Below are 26,006 nucleotides of genomic sequence, written 5' to 3'. Positions count from 1 at the left end.
TATGAGGACATGACGTCTCTGTCCTGAGGGAGGCGCCATAGATCAAGCAAGAAAAATGTTGGGATTTTTTTTTTTTCCTTTTTTTTTTTTTTATCCTAAGTTTCACACTGTCCTGCAGTTTCTGTCCTGCAGAAACATACTTATTGCGCGTTGAGGGGCTCAGTCACGCACATGTTAAAAATGAAGTCCATGCTTTGGTTCTTTGTCATCATTTGGTTTGCAGATGCAGAGCTAAAACCCCGGAAAGGTAAGACCAGACCCTGCTGATGCTAATTCTGTCCTGATCAAACGTGTGGGGCTTCAAATAAGGAAAAGCGTGAAAATGTGACTCAAGTGAGGCAAGCTTTGTGAGACTCAGCCAAATCTGAACTCACATTTTAAGATTAACATCCTCTGCTGCCCTGAACATAACTTTGGCGTTTTGTGGCAGAAGTTATTCACCTCAGTCTGTCACAGAAGCCACTAAGAGTTGTATCTTGACTTCTATTTGTCTGAACAGTTCTGGGCTGAGGTGGGATCAGTGGCATTTGTAGTTTCCCATATTTTCTTCTACGTTGCATTACTTTGAGCTTGTCATAGACGTCGCTGGAACTGAATGTTCATAGTGGTTCACTGGTAAATGCTTTTGTTTGTTTTTTGTTTTGTTGTTTTTTGTTGTTTTTTTTGCCGTCCAGTTTTATCTGCGCCATATGTGTTTCTCAATCGGTCATCTGTTTCATTTCTGACACCCAGGGTCCGGGGTGGTATGTACTTTCAAAGACAAGACATATAGCCCGGGAGACAGCTGGCATCCTTTTCTGGAGCCCTTCGGATTTATGTTCTGCATGCGCTGTGTCTGCACGGAGGTAACTTTTAATATTTGACAAACTGTATCAGCTCAGGACGAACATGTAAAGGAATATTACACGAAAACCGGCCAACTGTTTGTGCCCTGAGCTGGGATGCTTGTAAACCCCTAATATTGCTCTGTCTTAGACAGGCCATGTGAAATGCAACACGATCAAGTGCCCGGCTCTGCCCTGTGAAAACCCGGTAGCTGAGCCTCAGCAGTGTTGCCCACGATGCACAGGTAGACTGTCTCTCTCTGCACCCCTCACTAGCTCTGAGTTGTTGTTTTTTTTTTTTTTTTAAAAAGAGAATCGATTATGGTTGTGACTTCAAAGCCTCCTGTCCTGTGTGATATGCCCTCCTCAGATGAGCCCAGGATCCCCGCAGGGCTGAGAGCTTCAGTGAAATCCTGCAGGTATAATGGAAGTATTTATCAGCCAGGGGAGACCTTCACTAAGCACGACCTCTTCCCATCCAAGCAAAGCAATCAGTGTGTTATGTGCACATGCTCTGTAAGTTACAGATAATTTACTGCTTTATTTTTTTAGTCAGGTTGTGTTTTTATTAATCTGGTGAGAGAATATCATGCAGTGTATAAGACATTTAAGTTCTATAATTTTAGTCGTAAGTGCAGTGAAACTCTGTCTGTGAAACTGGTTGTCAAAGCACATTCATCGTATACTTTATAGACAATAAAATAAAACACAAAGAAATGGAAAATAATAACTGCAGAAAAACAGCCGAATTTTCAGATGTCTCTTAATCTTAAAAAATATATGACAAAACCTCAGTCCTTGCCAGTGGTGACTATGTTTGCAATAAAATGTTTTCCCACTGAATAATCATGAATTCCGCACAATCCTCCTTTGATTGGGAATTTTTATTTTCCTCCTAAGCAACTTAGTCGAGCACTAAAATGGGCGGGAAAAAAAATCATGAAAAAAATGAGCTTTTAATCATTAGGTGTACATGAAATGAAAAGCTTTAAAGTACAGAACACGGTGTCTTTCTAACCATTAGGAAATTTGTGTTAATGCTCACTGAACTCTTTAAATTATGAATATAACTACTCTACCATCAAATAAAGGCCACTGGTGCATTTAAAGATTTTCCTTAGATTTTTCTAAAGTTAATTTTGTGTCTGTGTGTGTGTTGTGTTTTAGGTTGCCATTGCTGCATAATGTTACTGCAGATACATGAAGAATATGTCTGCCCACTAACTTTCTGCTGCTAATGATATGCAGTCAAAGTGGAAATGTATTGTTGAATTCCATTTATTTATGAATACTGTGGCTGGTGAAAGCATCTTGCTTTGGTTTGTGTGTTGGCTTAGCTTGTTTGTGATTGGCACAAGAGAATGGATGAAAGTTTTGATTTAGAAAACAAAAAGGCAGATACTGGAGATGAACGCCAAAGTGAAGCCAAAACTGAAACTAAAAACCATCTTGCTTTTGGATCACAGCAGCCACGACGCCCATCCACATGTTGACGTTCTCACCCATGAGTCCTCGGTACTCATGGGTCATACCTCGGCAATCTTCGAACTTGGCCTTCATTTTGATTTTAACTACACATCTGTAAAGTTTTGTGACTTTACCTTGCACAGTTGTGACGCTATCATGCTAACAGAATCTCTCCACAGACAGACTGTAAGACATATAAACACCTGCCAAAGTACTTAAAACTGCCTCTGTGGGAGTTCCTGCAACAGCATGTGTCTCCGGGACCACATTTTGTCATGACGATATATATATATACACACACACACACACACACACACACACACACACACACACACACACACACAGACTCACAAGGTGAACACAATCCCAGCCAAGTTATCGCGGCTGGTGATCACCCTGGAGTTGTCATGATGTGAGAAGTTAATTTTATGAGTTGTTAAGTGGTGTTTGTTAACAGATGTTTCTAAGTCTCCAAGGAGACTACACATAACAATAAACCTAACAAAATGATTCCCAGTAAACATTTTAGAACAGTACTAATCATGTTTAGCTTGATACATTTATTTCATGTATCTCTTAGTCAGTAATTACTTGTTGCATTCTCACTGTTAGAGCACTGCAGTTTCTGTTCAGGCCTTGACTTCAATGCAACATGTTCACAGCTTTGCTTATTGCTGTGACATAAGTTTCCTTTGTATTGCAGAAAAAACTGGGAATATGAGTATGATTTACTACAGTTTTTAAAATGGATCCCTCTGTGGTCTTGAGTTTTTCAAGACATGTCTTTAGCTGCCCTGAGGTGGCTCAGGTGGTAGAGCAGGATCACCATTATTCATATGGTTGCTGGTTCGACTGTCTTTTAGCCCTTAATTGTTTCCAATGAGCAGGCCAGAGCCTTGCACAGCAGCTCTGCCACCGCTGGTGTATGAGTGTGTCTGTCATTGGAGAAAGAAAATGTAAATTGCTCGGGACAAAAGCCAAATAAACGTAAGGTCTCATTATGTTTTTGCTGATATATTTCAAGAACATTAGATCTCAGAAGATACTGTGATTATGTTGTGTGGACTCTGTTTCTATTATTCCAAGTCATATACTTAAATAAGAGTCCATATAAATACGTAAACAGGTCTAGAGAGGCAGAAACATTGGATTACTTAAACCTCACCTTCTGGAGCACATACTTGGAATTAAAAAAAAAAAAAAGAAACTTTCCCTCCCTTTCTTTTCTCAGAATCGAAACATCTTCTGCGCTTTGAAAACATGCCAACCAATCTTCTGTTCCTCACCAGTTTCAGTTCCAGATACCTGCTGTTTGGTGTGTAAAGGTAGTCAAACTCCAAGCTCCGACCTGAGAAAATGTCTCTTTCTCTGTTTCCAACTTGGAATAATATTTTTTAGGAATTTAAACTGTAGCTCAGGGCTGATATTTTTGTGATATTGATAAACTGAATATGCAAATAGATGCAAACTTATACTTAAAATGGTCAAATTACTGTTCAGTGCTTTGAATTTTGTTTAAATGTAAAGCAATAAATCAGATAAAATATTCACATATGTTAGGAAAATGCAAACAAAACTTTTTAATTACAATGTACTTGTAATTTTGTCAAACATCACAATATGATCATATCATTATGATAAATTTCCACTAAAGGTTGATATACAATAATATTGAATTATAGCCCAGCCCTAATGTAAATGAACTCAGACTGCCATGTTTTTCTGTGTTAATTACAAGTTCCTCATGCTTGGTTTTGGTGTTTTCTTCCCCTTAGATCACGGCACCAGTGGGTCCTCATCAGCTGAGGATGGAAACCAGCAACTGAACAGAGGCGTTGTATGTGCTTGCTGATTTCTCATAAAATTAACATATCTTAGACATTGCTTTCACATGAAACTTGCCTATTTCTGAAAACACATTTAAATGTACTGGAAGGTAGCAAAGTGTTGAAGTTGAGTAACGCCACTTTACTTTCACAGAACTTGGCTTCAAGTCTCACAGGCAAGTGTCTGCTCTGATGAAGTGTCCTCGAATGTGACACAGGTCACTGCAATCTTTAGGGGAGCTGCTATGTAGCTGACCGTGACCATTTACCTCCCTGTGCAAAAGGACAAGCACATCGTTTATTTTCCCTTGAGAAATTGCAAGGATAATATGCTCAACTTGGCATCACATTGTTTACATTAGTACTGAGACATCCATTTCGCTGTGATCATTAAAAACAATAACTTTCACTCAAGAATCATGGACTATTTGGCCTGATAATCAGACTAAGCTGGAATGTCGTTTTATTTGAATTTTTGAAAAAATCTGAGATCTGGGCAGTGACACAGTGATCTGGAGCCAAGCTATGAACCGTTTAGATTTTTGCCTAAATATGATGCTCCTTCAGCTATTACTCTGGGAAGAAGGAAGTAAAGCCAACAACTGAATAGATGAAAGATAACTGCATTTTATTATATGTTTGTTTACAAAAGAGGCATTCAGTCGACCAGTGTTCTGGAGAGCCAAGCAAGGCGCGGTCAGACCGTGCCACTCCACCCAGGGTCAGGACTTCTCCCAGTGGCCTGAGCCTGAGTAAACTCAACCTCAAAGGGGCTTCAGAGACCACTGTGAAGATTTTGTTGCAGAGGAAACACCAAAGAGGTGAGACTTTGTAAAAACAGAGAGATCCGTTATAGGTGTTTGATTTTATGGACATCTTCCTCACGACTTTTCGATCATTTCCATATGCAGCACAACGCTCAGATGTTTTCCATTTCTCTCAGCATGTTTATACAATGGCAAGACGTACTCTCATGGAGACATGTGGCACCCAGTTTTGGGGAAGGTCCTGGAATGCATCCTGTGCACTTGTACTGATGGCATCCAGGACTGCAAACGGATCACTTGCCCCAGCCAGTATCCATGCCAACATCCTATGAAGTTAGTGGGAAAGTGCTGCAAGACTTGTCCAGGTAGTCAAACGTGGCTCATAACATAATGAACTGTTTATAGCGATATGATATTGATTGGCTGTATATGTACATCATCTACACAACTTCCTTCTGTTTTTGCTCTCTAGAGAGTAAAGCTGAAAGTAACCAGACCCAGTGCTATCTTGGATTTAAAAATAGCCTCTTGGTGTATAAAGTAGAATCATCTTTGAGAGTTGACTCACCGAACACGGTTAAGATCATTGCCATTGAAAGACAAAGTACTGCTGAAGTTGAAGTGCAAGTATGGAAGTCTGTAGAAGGTACTGTAACCACTGGTGGGACCGATATTAAAGGAATAGTCTGACGTTTCAGGAAAATTCCATATTTGCTTTCTTGCAGAGAGTTAGATGAGAACATGGATGCGCATCTCTTGTCTGTCCATTTAGTATGAAGCTAGAATCAGCAGCTGGTTATCTTAACTTAGCATAAAGAGTGGAAACGGGATAGAAGCTAACCAACAATCTGTAAGCAATAAACAAATGGCGTATCAAGTGGTCATTAGTGAGTTTTACAGGTGCTGGTAGGTGAATTTTCTACCATTTGACAGAGCCAGGCTAGCTGTTTGCCTTTGTTTCTAGTCTTTATGCCCTGCTAAGCTAACCTCCTGTATGCTGGCCATAATTTTATCTTTAGTGTACAGACAGGAGAGCGGTATCGATTTTTTTCTCATCTAACTCGTCAAGAAAGTAATTAAGAGTATTTTCCAAAATGCCAAAAATATTTCTTCAGGACAAATATACAGTATTGACACACCAGTGTTTGGTTCTCATCTGGATTTTTCATTCATCCAGGTGTTTTACAATTAATGGAAATCGGTGATGTGCAAAGAAAAGATATCATGGATCATCCAGAAAATTACACAATGCTTACAACACTTGATGAAGGTATGTTAAAAATGATTTTATGATGCATATATATGTTTGTATTCTGGGTAATTTATTAGACTTTTAGATTTATTTTAATGTGACTGAAAGAATTGTAATGAAATTACATTAATTCATTTTTCAGAGACATGGAAAAAATTTAAAGAGGAGGGAGAAAATCTGAGTAAAGCTCCTCAGACCACAATTTGTGAAGACGGCATTCGGGAGGTGGTGACTTTCATAAATCCCACGCAGACTGAAGGCCTGTGTTCACCCTAATAGTCGCTCTTTATATTGATACTCCCCATAAGTACATGGTTGACATACAGTACCTACTTCAGTCATGCATGTTGACTGCGTCATAATCGTGGAATTTCTCATTTATATTATTATTGCTTATCAGTTAATTCATACATCATTTTCCCTCATGTTTTAATCATCACTTATTTTTAATTGTTAATTATTGGGTTTCAGAGCAAAGGCTATAGCAGGGTGGTGGTCTTGGTCATAAACTGGAAGATAGTTCTGCCTTCACCTGTCATAATTCAAACATTATTAGATTGGGTGGATTTAGTTGAAAGCTCTAAACAAAATGCAACAAAAGGTAAATGTGAATGCGGAGTATAGAGGTTAGAGCCGGAGACGGCCTCAGTATCTAGCTCTGAGTCGGTGGGTTGAGACTTTGTAGACTCAGTGGCGCTTTTGGGATCAATATTTCTCAAACAAACCCTTTGCTTAACTATATGAGTATAATTTGTATTTTAGCATATGCTGGACAAGGGGCCACGTTCTCTTTAGAATGTAAAGGGTTTTTTTAAGGATGTTATATGATCAACATATTTATTGTAAATACAAATTAAGGATTTGTCACCTTATTTAAAGTGTATTGGTTCTCGTATGATTTCTGTATATACATCTGACTGTTTGAATGTTGTTTTTTTTCTTTGCTTGAATTAGCAAGAAGCATTGCATTAGTAAATACACAGCTTTGTCAAAACTGTGTGTTGGTTAGTGAGAAAACAGCCTTCCTTTCTTTCTGATGTCGAATATAGACCTACTGTAGCTATTTTTATACAGCCACAGGATTTGGTTTGTTATCATAGCCTAATGACATTTAACAACTCCACATACCAGAAGTATTTGTATTTTAAAGTGGTCATTGTTGATGTAGCTGAATGCACTTAGTACCTCTGCTCACAGTTTTAACCCATAAAGTTTTTTCAGTGTTTTACACCAGTCAGCATTTTGTCTGATTTGTTGTGTTGCAGTCATTTGCATAGAGTCAAACATAGTAAGACAGTGGGGACACGTATTTGAGACAGGCATGTGGCTCAGAGCTCATAGTTGTTTTTGAAAACGATTTGCTGATTCATCTTTGGTCCACATGCTGGTCACAGCAGAGCGGTCCTAACACCGTCTTCGCCTCAAGGCTTCCATTTAATGGAGCTCCGGAAGGCCGGATAAACTGTGTTCCTGCTGGAGATGAAATGTTATCAGAGACAATGGAAATCAAAAGCAGAAGTTGAAAGTCCCTTCACCCCTAAACTCATACACACATGCAATATTTTCCCAGCGCCAGTATTTAAAAATTTGTTTGTTGTTAGTTATTGTACCTCGATGAGACCATGGTGCACAGTACTGGTCGTGTCCGTCTCACACCCGCTTTTTCCTAAAAATTAAACAGTTAATAGGTGAGATATTATTGCCGCATAACACCTTGTCCTTACATGTTTCAGTTAAATCTCTCTTCTGATAAGTTATAGCTCATTTAGTATGACGTATAGAAGCTGATGAAACAGCGTTTCACTTGTTCCACCGTCTGATATTGCGAGAAACTGAAACTTTACTTCTATGTGTACTGGCAAAACAGTGCTCTCTTCCTGTTCTGTGCCATAGAGAAATTCCTCTTTGAGTTGCAAAGCAATCACAGCTTCCTGCGTAAATCCATTCAACAGTCACACTATGGAAATTGTTGGCCGGGTGAATTATTAACATTCATTTAACTGTGTATACAGTATGATTTTTAATTACCCTTCAAACCAGTGACAAAAACCCAGTGTTAAAATGTTGGTTAACCAATGTTAAAGCTACTATTATCAATATTTTTATATTAACAAACGATCAAATGACTGCTTTTATACAAAAAGTGTTGCTGACAGAATTATCACCTGAATCTGCAGTTCCCCCTCAATGGAGCTCTGTAATGTCTTTGAGCTCATTGTTTTCAAAGTTTGATACAGAGCTTTACTGTTTTGGTCCACTCCCATTGTTCTCATAGTTTTTTTTTTTTTTTTTTAACCCAAGTAGCAGCAGCTACTCTCAGTAAAAAAGCTCAAAAAACTCACTGTGCACTACTTGCAAAGCATCAAACAGCAGAGGGACAAGGTTGGCTACTAGCCAGCGAACATACTGGAGCACGTAGCCGCTGAAGAGCCAGATATTTTTTTTCTCTTGAGTTGGTAGAGACCAAAAACCGATTTAAAGAAGAGATGATATAAGACTTACATTCACCAGGTTGTTAGAAACACGACAATGGCAATGCTGCTCTGTACCTGCTGGATGTGTAATAGGCAACTGTTTGCTAACACATGAGCCATATCAACTGAAAAGGTGATTGTTATGTCAGTGTCGTGTATATAACTTGGTGCCGCTGCCCCCAAGTGGCCAAAATTTGCTTTAGGGGATGCCCAATTTTTAATTTTAACAACCATTTGAGAAAATTGACAAAACTGCAGAAAAACAATCCAAAAAAATTTCCAACAAATTCCGTTAACTGCAAAAATGAAAAAGCAATTTGAAGTAACTGACAACACAATGGGTATATTGCAACATAGCTGCAAATATATGCCTATTGAATCTACATTTTTTCCTGCAAACCTTTTTTTTGGCTGTCAGAGGGCCCATTGTAAATTCTACAAATCAAAACAAGATGAAAAACATATCTTCAGTTAAATGTTTTGAATTTCTGTTGTGGGGTTTGCAATGTTGTTAAGATGTGTAGGATTGTACTGGTGGATCTAAATGTTGGCCAGGAAACTGAAGGACATCTATATTTCCAAAACACAGAGCAAAGGATGTAGCCTAGAGCATACTCAATAATTAGTTTGGTGCCACCAAAAACTCATTTAAACTTTGAAATAACATAGACAAGTAGCCTGGTTGTGGAAAAGAGCTCCCCTAAGCCCAGAAACAGTCGATTTGCTCAGCAGCACTGTGTGCAGTCTGTCCGCAGGCCGGTTTGATCAACAGGTGTCAAATTATCACTGTGGTTCCCATGACTCAGTCAGTGTGCAACTGCAGATTTGTTAGACTGAGTGGGCACTTCAGAAAAATATTGCTTCCCTTTCTCTGTGAACTCCTGACATGCTCTCTCTGTCCCCTCCCCTTCCACAATGACTCATTGTGTTTCTTTCACACTTTGCGCCAGACAGCTCTGTCCGTCTCTCACTGAAGGCATGAAACAATATTTTGAAACAAACGCACTTCCCTTTTATGCCTTCATTACTCACAAATATTTTTGTGCAAGCTGCTGGACCTGACAGTATCTCCCTTAGTTATTCACAGTGGCTGTTCCAGTCAAAAGGATGAGAAAGTGGTGTTCTACTTTATTGCTGCCAACTTAAATTAGTAATTAACATTTTCATGTTGTCATTTTCCCATGCCGGTCATCAAAAGATGGATATTAAATGTTCAGGTTTAAAACCAGTTTTATTTTCAACAAACATGTTGTATCTGGCACTGCATGTTTCAATATCTTTATCTGTCATTTTTGATGGAAGTCCTATCAGTCCACATTTTGTGGATGTTGGAATTTGTCTCACGGGCCAATTTAGCTATGCATGCTTAATCTTGGCTCTGGCAAGTGTAACAGCTGGGGGTAGTCAGTAGGTATAAATCATGCAGTCGGTCAGCTCTCTGTGAATGTGTAGTCCACCCTGCTGCCCATGTAGCCCAGATTCAGTGAGAAGTGAAGAAAATGTGAGACTCGGGGTCACGGCTCAGCTCAGGATTGGAGGCACCTCTTAGCCATTATTATGATATTAACAAATCTGTTTTGCTTTTGTTTTCTATGTCACTTCCTTTGTGGTACTGTCAGAGAAAATGAATCGATTCCTGCATGTTACAGAAAAGACATTGAAATGTTTAAGGTCAAAGTTCATACAGATTTACTTTCTGTAGCTTTTGCAATAATCGTGCAGTCTTGCTGACTTCAACTTATTTCAAAAGTATGAATAAAGCATCCTCGTCTGCTGCAGCACGTACTTCCTCGCAGATGTTAGTGTTTGTGAGGAACTGAAGCATTGCAAATCAATCAGGCAGTCTTTTGATTCAAAGGGAGCCAAATTGTGTTAAGTTAATTAAGTCTGATAGATGCGTTTGCTTTCATAGCTGATTAAGGTGCTCAGCAGAGCCCCTGAGTTTATACTTCATCAAAATACTTCCGAAATCTATCAAGGGCTCTGTTTTTTACACCCTTACCCTCTCATTAATTAAGTTGGCCCTGATCATTTTAGCTGATGGTTGGAATCTGGCCAAGAAAACATGGACAATACCTGGATATATGTCATGAACACTTTGGTCTTCCTCCCCTTATCCTGAGCGACTCAGCATAAAGGTCATCATTTTAAACACATGCTTATAATGACTGTAAACTATTAAAGACACAGACCACAGTGAGATCTTTTGTTTCAAACGAATAAAGAAGACCGACGACAACTTTACAGTTATGATCTGCAATTAATAATGGCCTCCTTTCAGATGTCAGCTAGGGTATCCGAAGCCTCTCCAGGATTACATGATAATTGTGTTACAGTTCAATTGTCCATCAAAAGAAATAATGAATAGGTCCGGTCTGCAGTGAACTCATTTGGCACTTGAGTAATGAGGAGTGTTGATGAGGTATTCAGGCCTATTCTTCCTGAGCCAAATCTGGTGTCTGAGTCTCCACAGGGTTATTCTCAAAGCTTAACTGTTAGCCCTCAATTTGAGAGTCAAACAAATCTTACCCAAAGGTTTATCAGGCTTGATCACCGCTATGACTGCTCCAGATGTGAAAGTGTACTGCATTCAAATATACAGAAGAAAACGTATAGATATATAAACACTGCTCTGTCTAAGACACAGACCATCGATGCCTTTCTCCACCACGTCTTTTGTTATTTTTGCTTTTGGACACTGTATCCGGCTCTCCTGCCAGATTCTGTTATATCACTGAGAGCATGGATAAAATGTGTTTTCAGTTAATAACTCACCTCATCAGTTTTTCATGGTAAGAGCAAAAGAGGTTACAGAGGACAAGCATAACTGAGCCTTTTTGTTTGTCCGTTTATTCTGAGTTGATGTTAATGTAAGGAAGAGTCCAATAAAAATAAACAGACATGAATTTCTATTGGATTCACTCTACAACATAAAGTCAATCTAACTTTGTGCTTATTAAAATGAAATTCTGGAAAAACTTTCCATGTTTATAGGAAATAAATTACAGACATATGTGGATTGTGTAATTATCTTCTATCTTGAAGTGATTTGTCACATTATTAGACCGTTTTCACATCTTTAGCGTGCATGCCTCCATGAGGTCAGTCAGTGTAAATCACCAAGATTAGGATTAACAGCCCCGGAAAGCAAAGAGGTAGTAGTGATGTTTGAACTTTTATTTCCAAAAGAAAAAGAAACAACATACAATATACAATTAGAAATGGGGATTAACTTTGGACACCGATCAAAGTAACATTAACGATAAAAAAGAATCTTAAAGGAGCACTCCACCAGTTTTACACACCAAATTCAGTTTACTCGGCATAAGGAGTACTACTAACTGACAAAACAGTCGTTGTGGCTCTGGATGGAGCTCACCAGTCTGAAAAAAAAAACCAAACCCTGATGATGTCATAGTTATAACAGAACGTCTGCGTTACAGACTGGGGGTGTGGAGTTTTAATACAACGTCTGCATAACCGGACAGGGCAGTTCTAATGAAAGATGCTATCAAGTGGCGTTATGGGAAATCCAGTAGCATCCAGTGTTTTTGGAAGTTGACCTGTACGGACTAAAGTCAGGATACCTCTGCTGCTTCAACTTTGACTATTCTTTTTTGTCATATGTCTCTTTATCACTTTATGAAAGTGCAATAGAAAATCAGTTGCTCCTTTTGGTGGTTTTTCCTGATGATGTATTTATTTTATGGCAGTCTTGATGTTCTGTACTCATATTTGATTATGAGTATTTTTGGCTATTCTCTAGCTTACATTTGTGTCTATATAAAGTGAATTAAAATCTTCTCCCGGCATATAGTTTAAACTGTGCTGACAGATTTAAATAGGACTCATTTTGATTATGTATCAATCACCTGATCAGACTCATAAGGGAATCTGGAGTGGTTCATTGCTTTTGTACACACACTTCTGACTCTTCTCTTGATGCCAAATTCTTTTAGGATTGAAGAGAAAGGTAGTGGTGAGGGTGTGTGACCAGGATTATTTTGATGCGTGTATTAAGAAGGCAATGCAAGATAGTACCTGGGGGGCTGAGGCAGGGTTTTGTGGTCTTATAATAGATGGTGCAAACACAAGCAGACCAAGGCAGAAAGTTTATTTGTCAGAAAAAATGGTGACAGAAGCTGAAAAGTAAACACTTACCTAAACACATTCATATTATCCTTCGTCTTGTGAACTTTTACAAGTGGGAAAAAGGTGTTTCTGATAAATTACCTAAGAGTTCTGTGAGTCTGCGATGAGGTCAGTGAATGCCTACTTACTGCATGGATTATAACAGCCATTACTGTGACTGGTGCAAAACTGTGGAAAACTGACATGTAAAACAACCTCTTGCACAATAGTACATATCCATTTTCTTCTTACATCATTGAATTCCAGCATGAAAACACTGCACTTATGCAACCATTATCACTTCAAAATTACTTTGCAACAGTTTTCTTTTCAGGCAAAATAAAAACCATCAAATATACCACTAAAAACAATAAAACCCTCAGACTGAAGGCCATGTGTTTGTCTGGTAGCACAGATCAGGGAATTACTGAATGTTTTCAGTAGCAGATTTTTTTTTACCAGAGCAAACACACATTTTTAAATATTTTAGATTATTTGTAACCTGTCCTTTTGGGTAGAGTAAAGTAAAAATGTATGTAATACAGAGTATCTATTGAATTATTCCACCTGGGCTGAATGTGCATTCCACATCTGCAAGCTGCTCTCAAGAAAAATAATTGAAATCATATGAAGGACAAGACCATGAAATCAGAATGGGAATGAACAACAAAAACATGACTAGAAAAATTTTAAAAAGCTTCTGTTGTAAACGTGTTGGAATGTCACCTATGACATATCAAATTCTGGTGTAATAAGACATGATCATTTGACTGTAAATCATATTGAACTGTAGAGGTCTGTTCAAAATTAAGAACAATGACTTTAACACTAAATGCTCTTGTCCCTGCTTGATAGAAACGATCACAGCTAGCTTCACTTAAGGATAACACTGAATTCATACAATTGCATTATTGTATCTGAAACCAATGAAAGGTTTCAGCTACAGTAATGCCAGACTAACAAAGCAAAAGATATGAGTTTTAATTATGAGTTATGAGATAGTGGATCAAGGTTTTATCAAAATGTTCTCTAGCTGATTTCAAGGATTCAAAAAAATTTACATGGTAACTAGAACGGCACTCAGTAGAGTGCATACCTCCGCCAGGTCTGTGTCAAACAACATACACCAGTCTTCAGAGAAAAAAATTCAAATTCACAGTGGCCTCAAAATTTACTGGCTTCTTCCCCGGCCCTTGCCCCATCCCTGCACCAAGGAGGAAAATGAAAAGTGAAAGGAATTAAGGACGTTCGAGCACACGGTTACCCATGAAGCTGCATTTCTTCATTGCTGAATTACACTTCAGTGGAACATGGCTGCTGGAGCCGACATCTTTCTCACTGATTATCAAAGTCCGTTTGCCTATAGTAGAATAGAAGACATCACTAATAATTTCATTCTGGGATGTTCAAGGGCATGCTTATGGAAACAGGTTGGGCCAGAGGAATCACTGAGACTTCTTTTTGGACTGAAAAGATACAAATGTACACAAACTGTCGTTGGCTCTCCCCAAAGACGACCCATTTAACTCTTACAGCTGAACTCTATTAGCAAACAGTGGATGCATACTATGCATTCAGTCCATACTGGATTGAATCTGGTCATAGCAGCATCGGTGCAGCTGCTCAAAACCATCCCTGTATGCTTGTCACAGTGTTAATCAGACAGAACTATGTGAACAGACAGAAACACAGTGATTTCAATGCAACCCCACACACTTGTATGCCAACATAAAAAAGGTGGTATTCAAGACAGGAAGAGAATCAGAGTTTAGCTATGCATTTGAATATCAATTAGATCATCTGCACAGGTGGCGGTTGAGCTCAGTTTAGGTTGGTGGGTCTATTGGACTCAACACTGGCTGCTTGTTCCATTGTTTTCTTATGGACCATCTTGTACTTTGTCTTCATATCGCTCAGCAGCGATAAAGCTTCCTTATATTCGTGCTTGTTAACACCTGTGCACTGTATGGCACTGCCTGTACAGAAAACAAAGTGTTACATAAAGAAAAGTAAGGTCATGAAAGGTCAAGTTAGCTGACAGGGTTTGTATCAGAAATGTACATACTCAAGGTGACTTCTCTTATCGTTGTACTCTCTTTCATTTCTTTGATCATTTGGTCAACCCTTTCAACTGGCTTCTTTATCAGTTTCAAAGGTGGAAGTTCCTTAATCTGTGTAAAGAAAATAACAAGAAGGTGATATCATTTTCCTTGTTCTTTACCGTTCTTGTTAGATTTGTTATAATTTGACAATAACATTGATAGGGAATGCAATTAAATTTGGGAAGCAAAATATCAAACCCTTTTCTGTCTTTCTTTGTGTGGCATCTGGATGCTATCAAGTTTTGGTTTTGAGTCTCTGTAAACATTAAGATTCTTCAGTGCGTGTTCCAGCATCCGAACAGCTGTTTGAATTCCTGTTGGGAGAAAAAAAGCATGAATATTCCCCTTCACTATGGGGCCATTGTATAGCCAAACTCTTTAGGGCTTGAGTAAAATGTAAAAAAAATAAACAGCTGCAGGTGAAACTACAGTACTCACCAATGGACTCCACCACATCAGGATTTGGTTTTGCATTAATCAACATTTTATAACAGTTGAATTTTACAGGGATGGTATCGTCCTCGTTTCTCCCCTTGTTCTCTGCAGTCACTTTCTCATCAGCTCGAAGATCAAACTCATAATCAGAAATGTCTGCTACCTGGACATTAAATAACATTCAGTAACGAGACAAAGAAACTGTGTAGACACTAATCCACTGTGTAGTTCTGAACAGCATTTATAAACCTAAAGGTTTTAGAATTCGTATTTCCCAACCAACAGGAGCAATATGAAAATCACAGACACTGGACGTATACATACCTGAGTAACAAAGAAGTGCTCTGTATCTTCTTGGAAGGTGTCATCTCTGCCCTCAGGTTCTGGTGTTTTCTTGACAGTCACCTCAGTTTCCTCATCCTGAGTTGGTGCAGGACAAGTTGCAGCCATCAACAACAGCTTCTTTGACATCTTTGGGATTCTTTCTTTCACCTGCAAAACAAACATGTCAACAAAAAGACGAATCATTGACATAACTGTTTAACTTTCATATAGTGAAATCTGGAGGGTCATGATCAGACAATATTAACTATGCAGAACACATCCAACCTTCCATTTTGGGTCAGTGGACACCTTCAACGGGGGCTTCACAACTTCTTGGGTCTTTTTACGCTTTATTGTTATCCCCAGTCTCTCTTGGAGATAATAGGTCAGTAAGGGGGGGTCTCCTGTGTTTAAACAAAGACATGAAAGCAATTTCAGCAATCCCAATTCAGAACCAATCATTAAAAACTTTCTTTTATAGAAGAAGATTACCACTTCTCTGTGTGGTCAGAGGGTTGGAGCAAATATCAAGTTCACAAAGTACTGGGAAAAGAGCGACAGCCATCAGTGCTTCTTCTGCTTCAATCTGATGACAAAAACACTGTTGAGACACGTTAGCTAATTTTTCAAAAATTGTTGTTTATCTATATAAAATAGCAGACATACCTTGTTGTCAGATAAATTGAGGAACTGAAGCTCGGGTAGTGGCAAACTGGATCCTTTGCAGTACTCCTCCAGGTTTTCCCTCTGAAAGATCTGGGATGACTGATCACACACAAGTTTTACGAACAGATGTAAAATGTGGGCTATAGATACAAAGTGATGAACCATCTCAAACACCAACTGCAGAATTAATTACCTGTGAGATTCTCTTGAAATTTTCACCATTGTTAGGATCTGGCTCAATGTAGACTGGTGTGAATGGATAAAAATGACTAAATCAAATTTTTTTCAGAGGATGCTAAGGAAACTCTAACATGCAGGTCTGTTGTTAAATTGATTACAAATTACATCAAGCAGCTTCATAACATTTACCAGGTCCCTCTTCCTCAGCATGCCTTTCATTAGAAGTCTGCACAGGTTTTGAAAAGCCCGTTGGTTGGAAATATGGTATTTCAGAAATACAGTTCCCCTGTAGGTTTAAGTACTTTAGCCTGTAATTGACAATTTAAAATGAATTAGTATTGTATTTCCATGAATTTGGGATATTTGAAACAGACATATTTTAAACAAAATTGGCCCTCAGTGGCGTGCATACCTCCACCAAGCCCAATGAAAAAACAACATACACAAGACTTACGAGAAAAAAAATTCAAATTCATACTAAATGATCTGGATCTGCCCAAAAATGAATGGGTTTTTCCCTGGCCCAAGCCCCAGTACTCCACCAAGTTTGGAGCAAATCGGTTCAGTACTTTTTGCGTAATCCTGCTTACAAATAAACAGACACAGATGAAAAAATAACCTCCTTGGTGGAGGTAATTAAAAAAGAATGTTCAAAATTGATGCAGCTGAGGCTGAAATATCCCATTTTTTAGTCCCTAATATGAGTCAATCTCCAAAAAACACTGGATCCTACACTTCCCATAATGCAAGGTGATAGCACCTCCCTGCATGATAAATCTCCACATCTTACAAACTCTATGCTCCCAAAAGTGGTTATACGCTATTATTGTTTTCACAGGCTAAAAGGTACTCTAGTGATATGACTATGACTTGGTGGAGTGTCCTTTTAAGTAATACTTATTTACTTAAAATACTATATAGAAAACCAAATCATAACCTCTTAAGGTTTGTAAGACTGCTGAAGACGCCGGAGGACAGTTTGTTATCATCAAGCATCAGGACTTCGAGAGCTCTAAATTGTGTGTCTTCTTCTTTAGCCAGTCTACAAAAAAAAACAAAAGCAAAAGTACAACAGTACAATCAACCAACATCATAAAATCCAGTACAGTGCGTATACTAATAAACACTAAAAGCATTTTATAAAGCAATTAAAGTCATAAAGTTACATTAACATGCTACGAATATACATGCATGCACACCATTTATATACCTGGCTGTAAAGCAGGTGTATTGAATGTCATTACATTTGCTTTACCAGAATCAGGAGTGTGAATCTGGAACATTTGTGCACCCCCTTTTGGTCAATTTGAAAACTGTTCCAAATGCATCTTGACGTTTTGTCCTTTCTGTCTAATTCACTGTTTCGCCTTATTCTAAACAATTTACTGATCAAGTATAAGCATGTTTGATACATGAAGAGTTAGCCTACCAAATGATGACTGACACAAATAGTTTGAAAGATCACTATAAAACTATAAAACATTTGCACCATTATTGGTTAAAGTACTTGGAATACATTGCCGTTCATTCTTCCTCATTCACTACTGGATACTGGATCATGTATGCTGCCTGCTTAAGATATTTTCTGCAGTAATAATTGAAAAAAGAAACTGGAGGCAACATCAGACTGTAATTGGAGAATCAATTCGCATTTTGATGTGGAAAATATGTATTGAAACAGAGTAGTTGTCTTTCATTCCGCCATCTTATGTCAGTGTTTTTTCAACTTAGCTGTTATATGGAAAGTAGCCACCATCTCACTGGCAAAACAAGCATTACACAAAAAAGTGCTTGATAGAACTGACCTGAGTGTGAAGTTGGGATAAAAAAAATAAATTAAAAAAAAGACCACACTCGCTAATTTAATCAATTATCTACTTATGTATGTGCCATTTTTTCCCAGAACAAATGTGCAAATACTATTAGAAGACATTTGTGTTGGTTATTAGCATAAATTTACATAAAAGTAGCCAGACTTAAGACTAAAACAACTAGCAAAAAGAGCAATTTTATGCACTGAAATGGCAAGTTGTCTGATCATAGATGAAGCTTTTTCCATTAGTAGTAGGAATGCTATAAATAAAATTATCCCATGACCAACTCTATACCTAGTCACTCTTATATTGCTGCTTCACGGAAAATAAGGTTTTGTACTAACAGTTGAGTGGGGTCAAGGTTGGAAGAACCCAGATTAGGAGGAAGATGATGAAGATGATTTCCAGTCAGATGAAGGACTTTTAGACGTGGAAGCCAACCGATGGAAACAATATCATCAGCTGACAAACTGTTGTAGGACAAATCCAAAGCCTGTGAGGATTTCAATAAATCATTTAGATAAACATGACCACATCAAGAAGATGAAATGGAAAAAGGAAGTTATTGCTACAAGTACCCATTAGCAGAGTGGAAGACAATGCACTTTGAAATATTACAGATGTTACACACACTGCTCTAGCATGAGTTAATTATGAATCCCACCCCCCTTCCCTCATAATCAGCTTTGTTCAAACATCAAACAGGCACAAATACTGAAGTTCTCTTTTTAAAAGGCATGATGTAGACATCACTGGAGATTAAACTGGCCGTACATAGTTTCTTTGTTTGTCACCAGATCATAGAAAAGCTCTGAAAGAAGTGGAGTTGTGAAAGAAGCATCATAAATAAAATGAGAACATGTTGGAGGGACTATTAACAAATATTAAAAATAGTAATAACAATAGTGTATCTAATAAGTACAGTATGTCAAAATCAGTCATCCTACCTCCAGATAAGGGAAGTCAGAGGCATCAAAGGTCATGTTGCAAATCCTGTTTACAGACAGATTGAGTTCTCTTAAAGACACAAAACTGCTGAAAGACCCTGTAGAAAAAGAATGGACATTTCAGAAACTCTTCACTTCTTTGCAAGAGAAGACTTTATTTAAGGTTTGCATGATATGTAAAAATAATCACCTAAAGAGAGGGAGTTAATAGAAGCATCGATGAATGCTACATTATCAAACACCTTGAGGTCTTCTGGCTTGACCTGTGCACAGTTAGAAAACAATCTTTACTCAGGCTTACCCTCAGACTACCAGATAATTTTGACCAAAATGTGAAAAGTGACTCTTACAGAATTCAATTTCTGTTCACTGATGTCAACAGAGCACAGCTCAGAGGGTTTATCAACACAGTGTAACTGGAGCTACAAAAGAAAATTGAAAATTGTAATTGTCTGGGGGCCACCAAAAGACAACTGATCTTGCTGTCTTTTGTCAAATAAGCAAGTCTCACACAGAAGTCTCATTTCAGCGACTTACCAGGAAGGGTCCATCTAAAGTACTACTATGAGGAGGATCAGCCACCCTGCTGTTCAAACGTTTTTTATGAGTCTCTTTTATTCTTCTGCGCACATTACTATACCTCTGCTCCTCTGCCTTTGTGTAAGCCACAAGCCAATGACCACCACCTTAAAGGAAAGTAAAACTGGATAAAATAATATCAGCAGATACTGTGTTCAGATTTACAAATGTCAACAGTCTATTAGGGCATCAACTAACAATTACTTTCATGACTGATTCATTTTCAGATTATTCTCTTATTAATAGTTTATCGTGCTGTCTGTAAAATACAATAAAATAGTTAAAAATGGCCATCATAATTTCTCATTGCCGAAGCTGACATTCAAATTGCTTCTTTTGTCCTACCAGTAGTCCAACACCCAAAGATAGTCAATTAACAATCATATAAAACAGAGAAAAGCAGCAAATCATCAAATTTGAGTATTTTGGCAATTTTGTTTGATTAATGTCTCAAACAGTTAAATGATTATCAAAACAGTTGCAGATTAAATTTCTGTCAATCAACTTTTCAGTTAATCCACTAAATGTTTCAAATCTACAGTCTACTGTGTAGTGCAAAACAAAGTATATTACTGTACAAACGATCAGCAAAGCTATGATTTATATAATCAAATAACATATGCACTGTTGACAAATTTGCTCATATATGTCCCAGATCATTTGCCAAGGTAGAGATCCTTAATCATTTATCTAAGAGTGTGAGAGATCAATAGAGCATGTTTTTCTTGTAATGATTTAACTGCAAAAGTCCCTCAGTGGGACTTGATGGCTGTCTAACTTTTGCAAACTTTTTGCTTCAGAGTCATCTGTCATGGAAACTGCGTTTGAATTTGCAGTCCCTCCCCGCCAGTTGTTGAATGTTAAAATGTCCATGCTTGCTGTTTGTGCAGTTTCATAATTTATTAATCTCATAGTTTAATACCTTCTGTCTGATTTAATGCACAGTATATAATAGATACTCATTCAGTTATATTTAAAGGAATAATTTATTGGGCAGCTTCTATAGATACATAACACCATAAACCATTTTAAAAGTGATCATCGGTATTAGCCTGAACTTTGTCTCCCTTAAGACAAACTAATGTTGCCTTCCAGAAGTTTCAATGTTTGGTCATTAAACCAACAGAAAATGAATTGATGACAACAAATATTAGAAAATTTGCAGGTTTTGTTCTTTTGTTTTGTTTTGTTTTGTTCTGTTTTGTTTTGTTTCGGACAGACAAATAAGAAATCTGAAAATACCATTTGGGCCCTGATATCTTTCGCGGGGTATTATTTTTTCATCACAGACTAAAGGGTGATTTCATTAAGCAACTAATCAATGGGCTGATTGTTAACTGAATATGACTTTTGCAGCCCTTTTTCTATAGTTAGTAATATATATTTGCTAAGTGCCTTAAAATGCTAAATGCTTTTTAACTCCAGTGGCATCACACTATTTCCAGCATTTTATAAAGCCCATATTGTAATGTCATACCACTTTCTGATAAGGCGACATTTATAAAGGGTTTATAATCTTTAATTATTGGCTCTATTAAGGGATAATAAATCATTTACTAATTCTTTATAAATCAGGTATAAGCCATTACTTAAACAACTTTTGGGATGCCAGGTTGCTGAAAATCCTCCTTCTGCAAGACCCTCATCTTTTAGCTGGCTCTGACCACTCACCTTCTGGAAAGGCGCTGCAGGGCATCTGGACCAAAATCCGTTCATACATAGCTTTACATTTATAACTTGATGGATTATAGTAGAACTATTTATTAATGATTTATCAACATTTATAGTTGACTGACTTTTTGCAGCTTTTGCTGACGGCTTATTACAAATTGAGAAACCCATTACCTTTTATTAATGCCATACTGACCAACTGCACCAAAGGCGACTTATTGGAAAGTGAGAAATATGGTACCCTTGACTTACTAACATTTATTACTGTAGACTTGACGGCTAGGAGGGGTCGCCCTACTGAATATAAGTGTTGATAAGGTGTCATGCTGTAGGACGACTTTCAAAAACCTGGCAACCCAAAGGTTATTGATATTAATGGCTTATAACTGATCTGTAAAGCAGTAGTAAAGCCATTACTTACAGCTTTTTAAAGCCTTATAAATGGTGCTTTTTCATAAAGTAGTACCGTAATATCTTGTTTTCATTATATTAACCTACTAAAATGGTTCTCCCTATTGTTTGCGGTACTGTCCTTGTTGCTGATAATTTCATGTAACTATGCGGACTAGTTATTTTCTTGCATCATTTCACTTAAGTTAATTTAACCTACCGTCTTTCCTTCGACGGAGTAATGTTCGGGCAGGGAAGCATTTGGTAGGATAGCTCTGCCCATCATCAATTTTATAGGATGCAGCAGTCATCTTGTTTGCTTGTGTAAATCCATTTATCACGAAAAAACTCTTGGAGCAAATGCTAACTACGCTTTCCACGCACCGAACTGACACAACTACTTGCTGCAGCTCCACTGTAGTGTTCCGTTTCCTAGCAACAACACGTAAGACGAGAGCTTCCCCTCACGTCCAGCGGGGGGCGGTAAAAGGTCAACGTGGGTATTTTCTTAATGGTGGAAGGGACCGGTGAGCCGAGCTGTTCGAAGACTGAATTCAATAATAAGATAAGTATTTAGAGACGTTAGACAGCTATAGATACGATTTTGATGCAGTTTTCCTATCACTAACACAAAGTGTCTAATTACTCATCAAGACATATTTACTTCCGACCATTATTCGTTTAAACCTTTTAGCTAGGTAGCGTCAGAGCAGAACTAACCACAATGCGCATGCGTAAATCAGGATGTGCCGTGGTTGCAGTGGGATTCTGTTTTTGGTTACTCCTGTAACAAAAAGCAGCTAGTTTGTCTGTTACGTAGTTATTGTGTTGGCATACTCACGGGGAAATACACGATACAGGGACTCCTTGGTGCTTCTGCTTACGTATCTAGTTAAGACCGGACGTCTAGTTTAGTCAGGACGCGTCCAAGCGAAAACGGAAGAGCGTGTGAGCGTACCTCTCGCTTGAGCGTCGTCTTCTTTTCGGATGATCCCATAGCATCAGTGTCGTGAACATTAGAGGTCCTTGGTTTGGCGTGAAATCAGACGGTATAATGCCGTTCCCTCAAAGACCAAGGGTGACGAATGTGAAGAGTGGCAAGTGAAGGTAAGGGATTTGTTATGCACGCACATTATACGCTAGACTGCTGTTTGTACCAATGCAATCATATGTGGCTATGATGAGCTGCTGGAGTGTGAACTCTGTTAGTCTTGTGCTTTAAAGATTTTTCATTGCCAGACTAAACATCACAAGCTAAGACTTGTCATACATTTGGAACATTTTCTATTCACAGGAACTCTGATCCACCATGGGAAACACACCATCAAAGAGTGGCATTGGAGGGGACCTAGCCAAAACAACTTTGTTTGAAAAGGAGGCAAATGGGATAACATACAGAGTTCCTGCTCTCATTTATCTGAGGCACAGTCACACCTTCCTCGCCTTTGCAGAGAAAAGATCTTCACCTTCTGACCATGATGCCAAAATTCTTGTTATGAGAAGAGGAACACTAAAAGCAGATGGATCTGTTCAGGTAATTATTCGCACCTTTGCGTAAGCCTTTGCTTTAACACTAAAAACCATCAGCATTGGGTGTGCTCATCTTTTTAATTGTTGTCCTTTGAAATGTGTTTGCAGTGGTCCTCCAGTCAGGAGCTGTTGACAGCATGTCTACCTAACCACCGCACCATGAATCCTTGCCCAGTGTATGAGAAAAACAGCAAAACATTGTTTTTATTATTCATCTGCATCTGGGGAAACACCACAGAGACTAGGCAAGTCATTACAGGTAAGAACAAGGCACGTCTTTGCTGTATTAGCAGCAGTGATGATGGGCAAACTTGGAGTCAAGCGAAAGACTTAACAGAGAGTGTAGTTGGCGAAACCATCCATAGGTGGGCCACATTCGCGGTGGGTCCCGGCCACGGTGTTCAGATGGAGAATGGCAGATTGATCATTCCTGCATATGCCTATTACATCCCTTACAGATGCTGTTCCTTCCCCATTCCATTTACAGTCTACCCACGCTCACTGTCTATTTATAGTGAGGACTTTGGACAGACGTGGCATATAGGTAAAATGCTTCGAAAAAAGTCATGTGAATGTGAAATGGCAGAGATCATAGACCATGAGGGCCGGAGTCATCTTTACTGCAATGCTCGTAACGCTGGAGGCCACAGATGTGAGGCCCTGAGTGAAAACAGCGGTGTGTATTTTGACAAGCCCCACATGGCTCAGGAGCTCATCGAACCACCTTCAGGGTGTCAAGGCAGCGTCGTTGGCTTTCCTGCTCCTGAATTTGTCCCAAATGATGACGCCGAAAGCAAAGCTTGTGGCACATCGCTCTTGTCTCCAGACACACAAACCTGGCTCCTCTTCATGCATCCAACTAATAGGTCCAGTAGAAGGGACATGGGCGTGTATCTGAACCGGTCCCCCCTGCACTCATCAGGTTGGGACAGGCCCAGGATCATCCACAGCGGACCCAGTGGCTACTCGGACCTGGCCTACAACGGAGACAAGGATCAGTTTTCGTGCCTGATAGAGTGCGGGAAAGAGAGTGAACTTGAGCAGATTGCCTTCATGTCATTTACCCTTAACGATGTCATGCAGACAGGCAATAAGAAAGAAAAGAAGATGCGCTGAATGGTGGTTGTTTTATTTGTGTATTAACAAAGCTCTCTGACATTCTCTTGCAACCTAAAAATCTAAGAAAAAGCCACTAAATAGGTATGCTGTGCAGTAACATCTGTCTGTGTTTACTGTTGTTCTACATTCTGGAGATGATAATGCATGAGTCGTGTGTTTTGTTGTCTCCTTGTTTACATGAAAACGTAATTCAAGTCTCAATAGTGTTAATATGCAACCACTTGCACAAGGAAAGGAAACCATTTTTATAAGGTAGGGTGGTTGATTTTAAGCATGCTGTACTGGACTGTGATTTTTTTAAACAGGCTTTGTGTGTAGCATGTTTGACAAGCACTTCATACCCATTTCTGCATCTTATTAAACTGTCAGTATTTTTGAGCATTGGAGAGAATTTGCCTACCTCTTTTTATTTTCATAAGATCATAGCAGGCCTTGTAGAGTAGAGCGTAGGGTTTCCTCCATGCTCAGTCTTTCCTCTACATTTACTATACTCTGATCCACATATGCCTTTTATTCCACTGTTTAAACTTAAGCTGCACCACAGCCTGTCAGTACACAACGTTTTAAGTCGGTTAAAGTGGGAGCCACAAAGTTGACAACAAAACTGGACAGAAAAGATAACATTTACTTTTTTGCCTCGCCACATCCAGCTAATCAAGAGACCATCTAAACTGTACCAGATCTGAGTTCTTACAACCACTGATGGATCTGTAGAGAGAGATAATTTACCTTCTAGCCAGCTACTTCTGCCAAGATCAGTTGGGCTACTTTGTACTGTACACTGATTTTTATTACATTAATTTTCAAAAGCAATATTTCACTTGGCTACATTATTTACTTATTTATTTTCAGTTTTCCAGCACATTTAGCATGATTTTCTGAACAAGCATTTCTTTCCCCAGATGTATTAATTAAGTACAGTATTATGACCAGGTATGATTGGCTGGCTGTTGGTTATCAAATGAAAGCATGCTACAGCAGATGAAGATTCACTATTTATTAAGCCACTAGGAATTTTCACACACACAAAACCTTGTACTGAGCGACTTTAACATCCCTCTTTGCTAATGTTGTGAGGCAACACTAGTTTCATTGTGTTTTTGTTGATTGTTGTGGAAAGTGACAAAACCTGCATGAAAAATGTATTTTAGTAGAAAATAAAAGTAACCTGTGATCACCTAACTCATCCTTTGTTCAATTTTGTATACCTTTTTTCTTAAAATTACTTTAATTACACTATAATAACAGCTGACTGTTGGGATAAATTTAGGAAGACAAGTTAAACAATAATCATTTCTCGACTATGGTATTAAAAGCAGCTATGACAAACACTATCAGCTGTAGGGAGTATATTATTCCCTCAGCAGGCAAAAGAGGTAATAGCTGCAGTGTGTTGAAATGATGTGAAGGAATTTTGTTGTAAAGCGATCTGTGGGGATTTGAATGTGATTCAGCAGATGTGCAGACAGCAGGGATGAATTAAGGACAGGGAGGAACATTTTAGCAGA

The 26,006-nt window shown here is 38.5% G+C and overlaps 3 protein-coding genes across 5 annotated transcripts; 2 read left to right on the top strand and 1 right to left on the bottom strand.

Moving 5' to 3' along the window:
• The first annotated feature begins 111 nt into the window (after positions 1-111).
• Positions 112-7,362, top strand: chrdl2 (chordin-like 2). 2 transcript variants are annotated; one of them, XM_040151524.1, is made up of 11 exons: positions 112-247; positions 733-845; positions 976-1,069; positions 1,195-1,340; positions 3,523-3,616; positions 4,067-4,128; positions 4,770-4,938; positions 5,061-5,249; positions 5,357-5,530; positions 6,062-6,154; positions 6,279-7,362. In XM_040151524.1, exons 1-11 carry the CDS (start codon positions 172-174, stop codon positions 6,410-6,412), a joined length of 1,344 nt encoding a protein of 447 aa, XP_040007458.1. In that variant the 5' UTR covers positions 112-171; the 3' UTR covers positions 6,413-7,362. The 2 variants fall into 2 exon arrangements, with proteins under 2 accessions (XP_040007458.1, XP_040007459.1); XM_040151525.1 differs by lacking the exon at positions 112-247 and adding an exon at positions 277-615.
• Positions 7,363-14,498: 7,136 nt separating this feature from the next.
• Positions 14,499-22,160, bottom strand: xrra1 (X-ray radiation resistance associated 1). The gene is made up of 17 exons (XM_040151224.1): positions 22,070-22,160; positions 19,747-19,895; positions 19,560-19,631; positions 19,400-19,472; positions 19,210-19,307; positions 18,607-18,755; positions 17,386-17,490; positions 16,638-16,756; positions 16,462-16,514; positions 16,269-16,349; positions 16,095-16,188; positions 15,888-16,006; positions 15,599-15,770; positions 15,282-15,437; positions 15,042-15,157; positions 14,807-14,912; positions 14,499-14,717 (listed from the first exon to the last, which is right to left on the bottom strand). Exons 1-17 carry the CDS (start codon positions 22,158-22,160, stop codon positions 14,563-14,565), a joined length of 1,908 nt encoding a protein of 635 aa, XP_040007158.1. The 3' UTR covers positions 14,499-14,562.
• Positions 22,161-22,337: 177 nt separating this feature from the next.
• On the top strand, positions 22,338-26,006 carry LOC120803110 (sialidase-3-like). 2 transcript variants are annotated; one of them, XM_040151446.1, is made up of 4 exons: positions 22,338-22,956; positions 23,144-23,383; positions 23,488-23,638; positions 23,867-26,006. In XM_040151446.1, the coding sequence occupies exons 2-4, from the start codon at positions 23,159-23,161 to the stop codon at positions 24,493-24,495; spliced, it is 1,005 nt and encodes a 334-aa protein (XP_040007380.1). In that variant the 5' UTR covers positions 22,338-22,956; positions 23,144-23,158; the 3' UTR covers positions 24,496-26,006. The 2 variants fall into 2 exon arrangements, with proteins under 2 accessions (XP_040007380.1, XP_040007379.1); XM_040151445.1 differs by having other exon boundaries at positions 23,488-26,006.

Source organism: Xiphias gladius, chromosome 17, assembly GCF_016859285.1.
Source record: "Xiphias gladius isolate SHS-SW01 ecotype Sanya breed wild chromosome 17, ASM1685928v1, whole genome shotgun sequence".
Classification (NCBI taxonomy): domain Eukaryota; kingdom Metazoa; phylum Chordata; class Actinopteri; order Istiophoriformes; family Xiphiidae; genus Xiphias; species Xiphias gladius.
Note: the sequence above shows the minus strand (reverse complement) of the source record. Positions and strands in the feature narration are given on the sequence as shown.

What these genes read in the sequence shown, in the direction of transcription:
- chrdl2 (XM_040151524.1), top strand. Translation starts at nt 172, where the DNA reads ATGTTAAAAATGAAGTCCATGCTTTGGTTCTTTGTCATCATTTGGTTT. An exon ending in AGAGCTAAAACCCCGGAAAG is followed by an intron (nt 248 to 732) that starts GTAAGACCAGAC and finishes TCTGACACCCAG; the next exon opens with GGTCCGGGGTGGTATGTACT. An exon ending in GCTTACAACACTTGATGAAG is followed by an intron (nt 6,155 to 6,278) that starts GTATGTTAAAAA and finishes TTCATTTTTCAG; the next exon opens with AGACATGGAAAAAATTTAAA.
- xrra1 (XM_040151224.1), bottom strand. Translation starts at nt 22,160, where the DNA reads ATGACTGCTGCATCCTATAAAATTGATGATGGGCAGAGCTATCCTACC. An exon ending in GTGAACAGAAATTGAATTCT is followed by an intron (nt 19,473 to 19,559) that starts GTAAGAGTCACT and finishes AACTGTGCACAG; the next exon opens with GTCAAGCCAGAAGACCTCAA. An exon ending in CCACTGACCCAAAATGGAAG is followed by an intron (nt 15,771 to 15,887) that starts GTTGGATGTGTT and finishes TTTGTTTTGCAG; the next exon opens with GTGAAAGAAAGAATCCCAAA.
- LOC120803110 (XM_040151445.1), top strand. Translation starts at nt 23,159, where the DNA reads ATGGGAAACACACCATCAAAGAGTGGCATTGGAGGGGACCTAGCCAAA. An exon ending in AAGCAGATGGATCTGTTCAG is followed by an intron (nt 23,384 to 23,487) that starts GTAATTATTCGC and finishes ATGTGTTTGCAG; the next exon opens with TGGTCCTCCAGTCAGGAGCT.